Raw genomic sequence first — 13203 nt, 5'->3', positions numbered from 1 at the left:
AAGAATACTTCAATAGTTTAATATTTCTTTTAATAGAGGTAATATATTTCTTTTTCAGATTCAGGTGAATTAATTACAGACATGTAAATACACTGCCCTAATTAAATTAAGTTCATCTGTCTTTTTGGATTAAGTGCATTTCCCATAAATAATTTTTGATAATTTTGTTTTTAATCCAGGTTTCAGTGTTAAGTTTCTAATTTTATTATATTTCCTCATGTACCCGTTTAACATTTCTTACTATAGACAGAAAGAGATTGTGACGGGAGTCACTGGAGCTTGATTATTTTAGCAAAGACTGTGTAGGGGTCCTCTCTGAGTTGCCTCACATCCTTCGTTTGGTCTCCAGACTACTGGGAACTGTCTGGTGTCTTTTGGCTGCTACAGCAGATGTTTGACTCCTTTTTGTTTGTCCATTTTTTTTTTTTTTGCCAGTTTCATTGCGCAACTAATGTATAATTGACTTCTTTGAGCTGTGTGTCGAGCAAGCCCCTACTTTACTGTACCATCTTTCAGAACCTCTGGGATTTTACCACCCAGACTGCCAAACCAAAACAATGAGCTGAAAGAAGCTGAAAAGTTGTAAATAGGGTGATGGTTTGGAAGTGGGATTGGCAGTCTGAGCAATCTTTTAACACTAAACAGTCTTTTTGTGTTTTCATTCGGTGCGTTTTTGTTTTACTGCATAATTATTGCACTCAAAGAAGTGTATCTTGACACATACAAAGTTCTTTATGATGCATTCACCCAAAAAGTGTAGGTTAATGCATACTAACAAGGTAAAATAATGCTCTAAGATCTTTACCTTACAGTATGAATGGCTTTGACATTGTTATTCTTGTGAATTGTTCTTATATAAAATGTATTTAATTGCACTGAAACAGCAAGTTTTAGTGTCTTCCTGCAGCATTTAAAGAGTTTCCCGCTGCTATGTATGTGTGTTTGTGTTTATTGCAAACATCCTCAGATGTGGGAGGTAATGGATGTTGTCGTTGCCCTAGAGCCCCACTACAGATTGACCACATGTGTGCATTTTGTGTAGCTTACTGTGCATTTGCTGTACAAGCCAGCACAAGCAGCACCTTTGGAGAAATTCTCAGCTGTACCTGCACCACAAGTAGAGCAACTTAGCAATAAGAAAACACTACGTGGTGATCAGGGCTTTAAAATGTTGCAATTGTATATTATTGTTATTAATAACCCTTTTCCTTGAATGGTGGCCTGCCAGCATTTGAATGGCTTAACTTTGATGGGAATTTTACATAGTTTAAGGTGAATAAAGAAAGACTGCTTTAGTGAAAATGCATTACTGTTTTTGTTGTGTACTGTTGTTTGCCTAATGCAGCATAGCACATGCAGAAATCGCAGTTGTATGATGGGCCACTGTAAGGAAGTCACTTCGTCAGGAGCTCTGAAGAAGTTTTTGGCAAATTGACGGTGACCCTTCCTTAATGCTCTCATCTCCCAGATTAGAGTTGACAATGATACAGCTCTGATCCTTGATGAACGAAGGCCAACTGCAGGTGAATGTAGCTGAATTTGGTTTTTTTAGCTTGGAGCAGAACCTCTGGCCTAATTCTACCACCATTTTACAATTGAGTGCTGTGCCTAGCTATGCCCATTGTCTGCTCTTTATGTGGTGAGTCTGGCTTGACCCATGCTGTCCTGGATGATTGCTCTCCAGAAATGTACTGGCCTAGACTGACAGTACGACCAGGACGGGATGTTTTCGGGTTATTGGAGTTTGGTAGAACAAGCGTGGAGAGTTTTCTCTCTGCCATTGATAGAGTTTTTTGGAGATGACAGGGCATCTGAACTGACAGCGGTCATAGTCAGTATCCAAACTTAGAAATGTGAAAAAATGTGATTGATTGGAGCTGATTCTGTAGTAGAAATCATTATTGGGACTGTTGTGCAAAGGAATGTTCTTTTTTGTGTTCCACTATTTTGTGTATCTATACTTTTTCTCTCTCTGGTATTTGTAGCCAACCTATGCAGACCAGCATAGGCATGTGTGAGGGATGCCAAAGAAATATGGTGCCGCTGGCTTGCCCAAAGACCGCACAGAGTGCTCTGCTGCCAACAGAGCCTCCAGTAATTATAGACCAGGGCTGTGGATACTGTTGCTCTTCAGGCTAAAATGAAACTAAACCCCATATTTTATACTTGGTATTTGGTCGTTTCTTCAGTGTTTAAACGCTGTGTTATTTTTGGGCTGTAGCTTGAGTCTCTTGTGTTTATAGTACAGCCTGACTGAGTTAAAGTATAGAATAACTATCAAGAACATAAAGGCAGGAGTAGCTTTGATGCCTTTGTTGACATTGCAAGCCATATGTTTTGTTAAGTCTCCATTTTTGTTATTATGTTGATTAAGATATGTATAAAATACTCAGTTGCACCCCATCTCTGTATCAGTCACTAAATAACTATCAGTTTCTATTTCTAAATTGCAGGTTATGTGGTAGGAAGCTAAATTGTATGTTGATGTTAAATTTACAGTCTTGGCAGTATTCCACCGACACTGTTAAAGCAACAAATGATTAACATGAGTGACACTAAAGCCCATCAGCGAGCTTCCTCACCCCGAGGCCATTCACACTGACCGCTGGCTCCTTTACCAGTACGCTGCTATTCTTCAAGGACTGTGAGGTCGCTGTCCTGGTGTTCTAATTATGTCAGGGTGGAACTGACTGCAGGCCGCTCTAATTGGCCAACAGGATAGTGGCATCATTTGTTCCTCTGTTATTAGATTTTGAGTGTATGTTAGCACAACAGCCTGCTGGAACCCTTTTTTAATGATCATTTTCATGATTTCTTCACATGGGCTTTCAAATGATTTTGGATGTACCAAATATCCTCTATTTTATAAATTATAAGAGGAAAAACTGACATGTTTAAACTTAAATATATACATTTTTTGTTTGTTTTTGTTTAAGAGAACTACTGCCATACTTTTTATTTAAACGCCTCTTCTCTCCATCCCAAGTAGACAAGCCATAAGAATTTTTGCCCCTATTGAGCAGCCATAGTACCTAGAGTACCTATTCTGGTGAACTGACACAATGTGTGTCAAGTTAGGTCAGTTTCCACTATCTCTTCTAATTGATTATAATATGTATGAAGTTAACGGTCTACTGAGCAGGCTCAGAAGCAGTGCTCACAAATGCCAGGTCTACATTCTTCTCGTTAAAGAAGAAGTCTTTAATCCTCGAAATTAGTTCGATTGAAATGCCTCCAAGCTGCTGCCGCTTTGCTGTTAGCTTGCAAGCTTTCCATGCAATGTTAGCTCTCCTGCTAGCAACCAGTGGACTACTGCCATTTACAACTCAATTGATTGGGTTGGCTGTTGGTCAGCACATTGTCAGTGATTTTGTGTCAAGATGGGACTGATGTGTCATGATGGGGGGCTTGAGAGAAGGTCTATTATTAGTGTGCTGAGAATTACTAGCAGTAATAGGAATGGCTTTTTTTTTTTCTTTTTGAGGGAGGGGTGTAATAAGACTATAGTTTTAAAGATTGAACTCAACAATTAAAGACAGTAGATAATTTAAGGAGGTATAAGTTGACAAGAAATTACACATGAGGCTCTAAAGTTTGATATATGCTTAGTTTTATACAGAATTGTTATCGACTTTTACATTTTTCCTTTAATACAGTAGTTTTGTTTCCATGGCAATGTGTTATCAGTCCCAACACCTACAAATTTTCTGGCTTAAACTCTGTCATTTCAAGTGTGGTCAGTTTCTTAATTGGTGTGGCTTACTACTACTTCCTCACTGTGTGTGCAATTTTCGTCACCATACACAATATCAATTGTTTGATTCTCTTATATTTTGCTAGTAAAAGTTTCAAATAAAAGCAAAAATTTTAATTTTTCTGAAATTCTTCTGTGTCTAAGCTGTTAAGCAGCATGTCTATTAGATATTTTTAAAAGTAGGTATAAATGGAGAGATCTATTATTGACAGACTTATTTTTTGACCAAAACAATAATCAGTATTTTTTTTTCTTCCCTGTCCTCCTCCTCGTTAGCCACAATGAACGGAAGGTGACCTGCAAGCATCCTGTGTCAGGCTTACCCTCGCAAGACAACTGCATCTTTGTCATCAACGAACAGTAAGTCTCTTGTTTTTTTTCTTTTCTTTCTCTCAGAATGCCACTGTGCAGCATTTTTAGCACTACAGTATGCTGTTGAAACTCCTCATGTGTAGGCAACATTGCATAAGTTGTTGCCGTGCCATCGTCTATTTGCAGTTCTGCCCTTTGAATTCAAAGGCTCTATTCAATGCATCCTCAGTTATGCGGTTTCATAAAGAAATTTCTCAGCAGTAAGAAGGAAAGTTCTGTTAAGAAAAAAAACATTTGTAGGTAACTTTTCATATTTCAAAGACTTAAATTTTAGTGCTGGTGCTAAGGCCCCAGAGTAAAAACCATTATTATTTCAGGCATACATCAAATAGTGGAAAACATGATTAATCACATTTTGGCCCTTGTTTTGACCTGGAGAGAAGTTCATGTCCTTTTCAAATACAGTACAGGGTCAACTGTGTGACGTCCATGTGATCATCTACACTGCTTTCAGTCATCAAATTTTTGCCCACATGACTGAATCAGATGTCAGTCATCTCAAGCTTTTACTTACAGGAGATAAACACTATGACTCTGTCCAGTATTTTCATTACCATCCTCTAACTTCATAACCTTCCTGATTGACTGTTTAAGTCCGCAGCATGTCGAAAGTGAGGACAAATATCTGTCTGCTCCACTGCCCTCCTTAACTAGTTCCCATTCTGATTTACTTCAGTCTGTAAGATTGCTAAATATACACAGCTTACATCACAGCCCACAGCGCTTTCATGGTTTACCCTAGCCATCATAGCTTAATGCTGCGTAGCATGTTCCAGCTCTGCTCAGTTTCTAAGTTAGATTTTAAACCCCATTCATTGTAGATCTCCTCCACTAGATTGTTCCACTAAAATCAAGCCATCACAACTGGTGTCACTTATTTTAGCACCGAATACTGATTGAAACACGTTCTGCTCCAAGACGTATAATTTCACTCTCAAGTGGTTCGGCAGTAAAGAAGAAATCCCCCAGTCGTTCTTTATGAGTACCAGTTTCAGCTTTTTCCAATATGTGGGTTAGAAAGTTGTTTTTTTTTTTCCAGAGCATGCTGTAGTGACCTATTTGTCTCTCTAAAATCTTCTGAGAAGCACTTTTCTTCGGTATAGATTGAATAATCAGGAAAAAAAAGTTTGTGAAGAAGCTTGTTGTACCAGAACTGTGACACTGCACTCGCTTGACACATTCCTCTCTCCACTGTGTTGCTCACACATTTCTGCCGCTTTTCACGCTAAGAAGCACAACATGTCAGTGCTAGATAATATCTAATTTAGCAATTTGAGTTTTATCATTTACAGAATCTGCAAAAAAAAAGGAGAAAAAAGAACGCACATCGGGTCCAGTTAGCGAAGGCAACACAGAAAAGCGGTAAACCTACATGACTCACAATTCGAAGTTTATTACAGAGCATTTCATCCAACAGTTGGCTCTGTTTTAGTAAAAATAGTACAAGGCCAAAATCTGCACCGTGGACGAGTAATAAAAGGCAAAGACGGATTTAAGCTGCCACAGGGATAAAGAGGCCTTGCTGAAAATCTCCGCTTAATCTGCTCTGCACTTTAAATGCACTCAAAACACAAATCTTTGCCTCAGTTTGGCATTATAATCAGTCTAGTATAACATAAAGCCTGCCTCAGCCCACCTTAAGATGGAATAAAAAGTGAGTAATTCAGGTAAAGGAAGCTTAGATTAGATTTGAGTTAATGGATTGGAGAAGACAAGCAGCCATGTTTACTTTGAGTCCCTATTTGTGTCCCATTAGGGTAGATATAGCAATGATATGTGAAGCTTTATTATGAACACTTAAACTGCAGTAAGTTACAGGATCTTCTTTCCCTTAAACAACTCTCAAAAAAGAGCTCTGCTGCTGGAAAGAGGTACAAATAATAAACTGCAGATTTATGTAACAAAACAAATGTCAGTTAGTTACATCATTTTCAATTATTTTTGTAACTTTGCCAGATAATGGGGTGCTTCTCTGGATCACTGGTTGAGCAACTGATCCATGTGCCAAAAGGCTACTGCAGAGGCCCGGGTTTAGCTCCACTCCAACCTGTCCCTACGTGTTACCTTTTAACTTTCTCTCTTTTTCACTTGTCCCTTGTAATTTCCCTCATAATCGCTTGATCCATTGACCGCTCATACTGAGGCTCATATTGAGGCTGTTGGCTTGGAGATGGCCCTGAGCGCTGGATAGCGTTAGCTGTTTTTTCTTTGTTAGTGTCTTTAAAATGTTCACGTTGAGCCGGGTTAGGGTGATTTAAATGTCTCATTAGGTTTGTCGTTAGAATTGTTTTTCCGCCGGTCTCCCTGTGGTTTACTTTGCTGAACTCTGGGTCTTCAGTCACAGTGAAGAGCTCCCACGATAACGACATGTTAGCATGTGGCCGTGAGTGTGTACAGGATCTGCACATGAATAAAACAGATCAGCTGGCAATCAGACATGAGAGGCTGACTGGCTGGGTCACCAGTTCAGGCTGTGCACACTGAAAATCAACCATTTCCAGTCTCTGGCTAGTCAATTGCTACACTTTCAACAGGAAATTCTAATAATACTGTAATTATACCGCTTTGTTCTGGAAAGCTGTCACTTATCAAGAGACTGATTTCACATTCTGAAAAGTATTAACAAAACAAAGCTGCTCTTTATGTTAACATAGCTAAGAACAGTAACCAGGAACAGTTTCCCTTTCTTTATTTCTCTATTTCTTTAGTTATTGTGAGTTTCACTTCAAGGTTCAGTTTGTAGTCTTCAGTTACATAAATGTGTGACAGGAACACATGACACTGTCACTGCTACATTGCTACGCAGGGTATAATTAAAGCTATTATTTGCACATTAGTGTTCTCAAACTGCTATAATATTCATTAAGAGGCTGTATCACTCATGTGTCATACATACAGCTGTGGTGCGATGTGCGAAGTTACCACTAAAGTGCTGTATGTGCCATGTGACTGTACCCATATCTCTCATTGTCAGCTTCACCATTCTGTTATACTGTGTAAATGTTTTCCTGTTTTTAGTGTTCTGCATGATCATGTGCAGGCTAACAGGAGGTATTTGTTTACAGCAACTCACATGTAAAAATGTTGACCAAAACGCAGTCTCACCACGTGTTCAGCGTGTCAGCTGTTTCACAGTGCAGTTTACTGCGTACCGTACTAGCTGTTCATTTAAAATGTATGTGTCCGTTGGAGTGTTAGGGACAATGTTAAAAACAGGGCTGTTTTACTGTAGTGTTGGGTTGATTTTTCTTATTACAGGTTGTCCTTTAGCTAAATTTGCTACTTTAATCATTTTAATTTTCAGCTTACTTGTCCCTAGGGCTGCCACGATTTGTCGACTAGTCACGATTATGTCGACTATCAAAATCGTTGACAACTAATTTAATAGTCGACGTGTTGTTTGAAGCTTTGTAAGATCCCAAAAGACGCAGGAATAAGTAGTAGGATTTAAGAGTGTAATAACGGACTGAAACAGGAGATGGCAGCACTGCATGTACAAGGATGCCAGCTTCTGTTAAACCCCGAAGAAGAAGCAGTGTCCCAGAATTCATAGCGCAGCCCAGCTCAGTTTCCAACAATGGCGGCAGCTAGTTAGTTTTAATATTACTCTTATTATTCTTTCTGGGTCACAAAATAAACGTTTAACATGTTTTCAGGCGAGAATGTAGCTGTGTAAACCTCAAATATCTGCTCAGTTTATCAAGACACCACATATTTTCAAAAGCGCTCCGACGTTTTCGGAGACGTCTGTTACCCACCAGCTCGATAGCGAGCCGGGGTTCAAGGCTCACTAGAGCTGGAGAGAACACTGGACTCCCGGCAAATCGTTTTCAAACCCACCGCCGTCTTTCACTACTCAGGTTAAACGTGATATATAATTCACTTAGATAACTTAAAACTGTTATTGTTTGGCTTTTTTCAGTATTTTACTTGTTCCTGAGTAAATCTGTTTGGCTGAGATTTAAAGTTATAGTTTTTTTACACAGCTGAATAAACGTCAAGCAGACAACTGATTATCAGAAGTGTGAGATGCTCGAGAATTTACTCCGGTGTCCCGTTATATTTTAGATAGCAAGGAGCAGACAGCTGAGTTTATTAAACTTCACCGAAACAGTCTGCAAATGTCATTACAATTTAATAAACTATCATCTTATCTTTATTTTTAGTTAGCACCTTAAACACTTAAAGCTGTAAGCTAATGATAGTCATATAAGAGCAGGTGCATGCTGGTTCAATAAGCTGTACGTTTTACGTCCAATGGATGCATGATCTGATTAGTCGACTAATCAAAATAATCGTTTGTGGCAGCCCTACTTGTCACTATCTTGATACATAATGACATGATGCAAAATAAGATGAGATAAACGTTTCCTGACCGAGTAGTATTTGAGCAAGTGTTACCTGATTACAGTAGTCCTCAAAACCCAATCTCAACAAATTTGTTTTCCCTCTGTTTTGTGGTGTAAAATGTGGAAATGTGTCTCTCAAGCACAGCTGGATGACTGCACCGTTTCTTTTAATGTAAAACAACTTAAATGTGTTTGTCTGTTAATATTTGTCGTTGTTGCGCACTAACAATAGACTCTGCAATATACTTGTACTACAAAATCCCATGATGTGTATCTAACTGTCTGAAACATTTCTTTTGTTCAACTAAACTTTATGAACAGACCCCAAGGAGATCATTACTAACATTTCCTGAGCTAAAGTCAAGCTGCACATCCTTTATAAAAGCCGAGCTGTCAGACAAATCATCTTTTGTACCACTGACTCTTCTTTGTTGAAAGCATACTGGGTTTTTTTGTTTGTTTTTTTTTAAGTCTGTGGACCAATATAATTGGCCAACATTAGCCTTTTGCCAATCCATCTGTATTAGCATTTATTACAGCCGATTAACGAAAATGAAAACGTTAATGAAGAAATGGGAGAAAAACCCTTCAGCCATGTTATGAGTGGCACTTTGCAGCTTCCCTGCTGACAACACACCTGTTTTGAACACCACAGACTCTACTCTAGCTGCATAACTAAAAAATAGATAAAAAAGATGGATTAAAAAAAATACATATTTTAATGTTAAGCATATTAAAATGGATTTGAAAAGGGCAAATTACAAAAGGTCGCTGTACTGCCCTATAAACCTCTAAAGTTCTTAAAAAGAACAAAGAATAAGAGTATGCAACATACTGTTCCCAGAGCAGTAAGTAAATAATGCCCAGAGAGTGAGCGCTCTTGTTGTTACCGGTTAAGGCTCCACGGTTTCATATGTTATTAGTTCTGTAAGTAGGGTAATAATAATGTGGGTAATGTGGACCCACAGCAAAAAGGGGTTTAGTTGATCTCGGTTTAGAACCTTTAGTATCTGTAAATCTTTGGTGCACGATCCAGCTCTGTTCTGCTCTACACCAGTGGACCTAGTTACACTGTTACAGATCTGATTATGCTTCCCTTGTGTTCCAACCTTTTGTTCATTAAAAAGATAAAGGCGCAGTTCAGCAGCACACAAAGGTGTTTTAGAGCCGCCTCGTCTCTTTAGAAATGCTGTGTGGTCATTTTAAAATGCGGCCTCAGCCTCTTCGTTCAGTGTTTTGTTTTTTCCCCCCCAGTGTGCTTAGAGTGCTAGGCTTCAGTGACAGTCTAATCCCTGCTCTTTCTGCACACACAGACCCCCACATTTACACAGACACAGAAAATCCATGCAAGGGGCAGCCTGTATCTGTCACTTTTAACACATACAAGTTTGTTGAATTGATGCAGCAACATCTATTTTGTTTGTCTACAATAATGGCTCTATTAGACAAAAGGTTGATTGCACAGTTCGCCTAATTTCAACTTTTACTCTGTGCGGAATATTTAGAGTTCAACCTTAAGATCTGATGTTCAGTTCTCGGTCTCATTTGAGAGTGTTTAGTGTTGAAAACTATAATGACACTGGCGAAAACTAAAATGGAAAAACTGTTGCCGCGACATTGATCTTAAGACAGACTGGCACGCTGTACAGACCTTCCTTCCCGTAGGTAACAGAGCAGCTCGACATTGCTGAAAACAGAACGTCACATGGCCTTTTCAGCTTGACTTTTGGGTTCATTGACTTTGTTGTTGACATTGAGCTCTGGTGAACACAGCGGCGAGTGTTGCCCGTGGTATTTCACTATACAGTGATTTCCACTGTGGGCAGTGCTGTCAGGAGGCAAGCCCCATCCTAAACCAGACAACAGGAATTGAAAACAGACAGGCATTCAAAACAGCATGATAAGAGTATGAATAGTGGCATATAAGCCATGTGGGTATTATTGTATCATTTTACACTAAATAAACGAAAGTTAAACAAAATATAGGAATGTGTTGGTTTTCATTGTGTGTGCACATGTATGTGTTTGTGGTGTTTTGACTCTAAATAACTGTGAAATAATTACTGGTGAGGCCCTGGGAACACTGCTCAATTCATTGGCCGAGTATTGATATCAGCTGATATTAGCTGAACATCCTGTGTGTAACACTTTGAAGGCTGATGCCGGTGTATTTGCAAATAAGATGGCATTTACTGATGGCGGTGGATGATATATATCTGCTGTGTCACATCAATTTTGCACAGGCTAAATGTTCAAAGTGTGGTAAAGAGCTGAAAGGGATGGATGCAGCTCAGGTGGTTGAATAGATTGTCCAGCAGATCGGAAGGTCAGTGGGTTGCTCCTCGGCTCCTCCAGTCTATGTGTCAAACTAGCCTTGGGGAAGATGCTGAAACCCAAGTTGTCCCTGATGCGTCTATCGGCGTGTGTCTCTTTGTGAATGTTCGATAAGTGCTTTTTTGTGCTGATAAATCACCGTATGAATGAAGCTTGTAGTAGAAAGTGCTTTCACTGCAAAGGATTGAGTAGAAAGGGGCTATATAAGTGTCACACCGTATGAGCTTTATGGCTTATAACTCTTTGTGATAGAGTATGAAATGGATTTTTACTCCCGAACCTTATTGTTGAGTTCTTTCTTTTAAATACTGGTTTCAGTGAAACGTTTCATAGTGATGCATCCTTAATTTTTAGGATGTTGATCAGAGAAGAACACTATTGATTATAGATTTATTTATTTTTTCATGTTGGTAAATTGCAAATGACTGGTGTTGGTTTGGTATTCTGCAAATCTTCCGTACATGTTTCTAGTGTGATTAGGAATATCTTTTTTTGTGTGTGTGCATGTGTTCAGTCACTTGTAAAAAGATCTGTAATGATTACGTGTTCCTTATTTTTCATATTAGATTCGATTTTTATGTTGTATTCTGTTTGCTTTTCCAATAAGCACTGAAATTTCCAAATAGAATATGTATTGTAGTGTGGGTGTTTTAGGTTGTCAGGGCTGTAATGCAAAGTAATTTCTCAATTTTGTTTTTAATGTGCCTATAGTCGAAGGCCAGCTCTTACATTAAAGCTATCAAATTGACACGTTTGTATCTTCTCGGTTTGATTGCATGCGGAATGATTATCACTTCCAAGCTAATTATCTGTAGCCGAGAGCCTAGACGTGTCGTGATGCCAAATAGAGCATCAAATAAAGCACTATATCTCTTACAGTGCAGTCATTTCACACGTTCCATCCTTCCCGACCTTTATTAGATGACAATTTGACTCACCATTGATTATGCTTTAATAAGGATTTCATGAGTCAGTGGAAGTGCTCAAAACGTTTAGACCTCATTTTCAGAAGCAAATTTATTGGACTGAGAAGAAGGCAAATCTCAGTAGTTACTCACCCATCTGTAAAAGCGCCTTTTCTTTAGATAAATGAGTTAGTCACTCGTCACTCGTGTATGTGTATCCATATATCTAGTCACATACTTTCATATCTGAAATTATCAGAAAACATTAATAACATACTGCTGCTTTTTCTAACTAAGCTTTCCCGTCTAACTAACTACTGTACGTAGCTTTCCTTCTAAATGCCGGTAAGACCGGGTGTAATAGTCATTGTTTCGAGGAGTTTCCAGGTGACATCAGATCTGTCCCTTTGCTGCACGGGAATGAACATCCTGTGTGTGTCACGTATGGTCGTCCATCGTGATCCCCTTTTTGTGTTTGTGCACCTTGGGTATGACCGCATGGTTTGAACTGTTTCTAATTGAATGCTTATGTTTTCTTATGTTTTCTTGTTGCATTTCTAACAGACGGTTGCACTGAAAGATGGAACTTGGTGATAAAACATGATCTGGACCGTACAAATGTTATATTGTTGATCACATGGCTCTGTTAGATCGGGGAGTGTTTTTAATGCAGAGTCAGCAGTTTCAGCCCTTACGTGCAGCAGAATCACTGGATCTGTGGAGATATCACTGCTGCAGTATTTTTGATCCCCTTTGGTTTTCATGCCTTGTTCCCACTGGACCACAGCATTGTTCCTATCTTAGTGAATGTAGGACATCTCCGTGGGTCGTGTACTGCTTATTCACGTGGTGTTCTTTCATATGCCACAATTACTGATCCTGTTATGCTTTTCCTTTAAAAATAAGACAGATTTTGTCTTTTAAGAAACATCCTGACCCTGTTCACTGCTGCAGCTGCTGCTTCTGGATATGTCAGGCGCACTTTGCAGGACATTCACTTTAAGCTCTTAGAGAACTTAAAATGTATCAGCAGTGACAGGGTGGGAGTAATTGGTTTGATTCATAAGCCCATGTTGAGATCTCATTATAACAGAGCTTGAACTTCAGAGGACAGACAGGGAAACATATGATAAGGGCTGCCTGCTCATATTCCTGCTCCTCTGAAGGTCACTGGAGATAAATATGTTGGATATAACACAGTGTCTATTTCTGATTAATGACTTGCTTGTCTGCTCTTGGCATGTTGTGCGTTTTGTTTAGATCTGCTTCCAAAGTGCCGGCGAATGAGAAGAAGGAACGACCAGTAAGCACCATGAGTGAGGCCTCTAACTACACGGGCGGCTCGGAGCAAGCTGCAAACCCCAGTAGCCCCGGAGGAAGGGTGAGTGACAGGGGGGCTTACGATTCATGCCTGTTATGTTAGAAAATAATGGGAAAAACAAGTGGATCACATTTTAATGGCTTAAAACATCTAGATGTTTCTTTTCCG

At 39.2% G+C, this 13203-nt stretch overlaps 1 protein-coding gene across 17 annotated transcripts in view; it reads left to right on the top strand.

The window, feature by feature from the left end:
• LOC309709958 (pleckstrin homology domain-containing family A member 5-like) overlaps positions 1 to 13203 on the top strand; it is an 89330-nt gene that overhangs the window by 47677 nt on the left and 28450 nt on the right. For all 17 annotated transcript variants that reach the window (XM_082538993.1, XM_082538991.1, XM_082538992.1 and 14 more), the window contains 2 exons: positions 4031 to 4114; positions 12975 to 13095. In XM_082538993.1, the coding sequence (XP_082395119.1) occupies positions 4031 to 4114; positions 12975 to 13095 (205 nt within the window). The remainder of the gene's footprint in view (positions 1 to 4030; positions 4115 to 12974; positions 13096 to 13203) is intronic.

The sequence above is a fragment of the Aulonocara stuartgranti genome (genome assembly GCF_965226115.1).
Source record: "Aulonocara stuartgranti genome assembly, chromosome: 7".
NCBI lineage: Eukaryota > Metazoa > Chordata > Actinopteri > Cichliformes > Cichlidae > Aulonocara > Aulonocara stuartgranti.
Note: the sequence above shows the minus strand (reverse complement) of the source record. Positions and strands in the feature narration are given on the sequence as shown.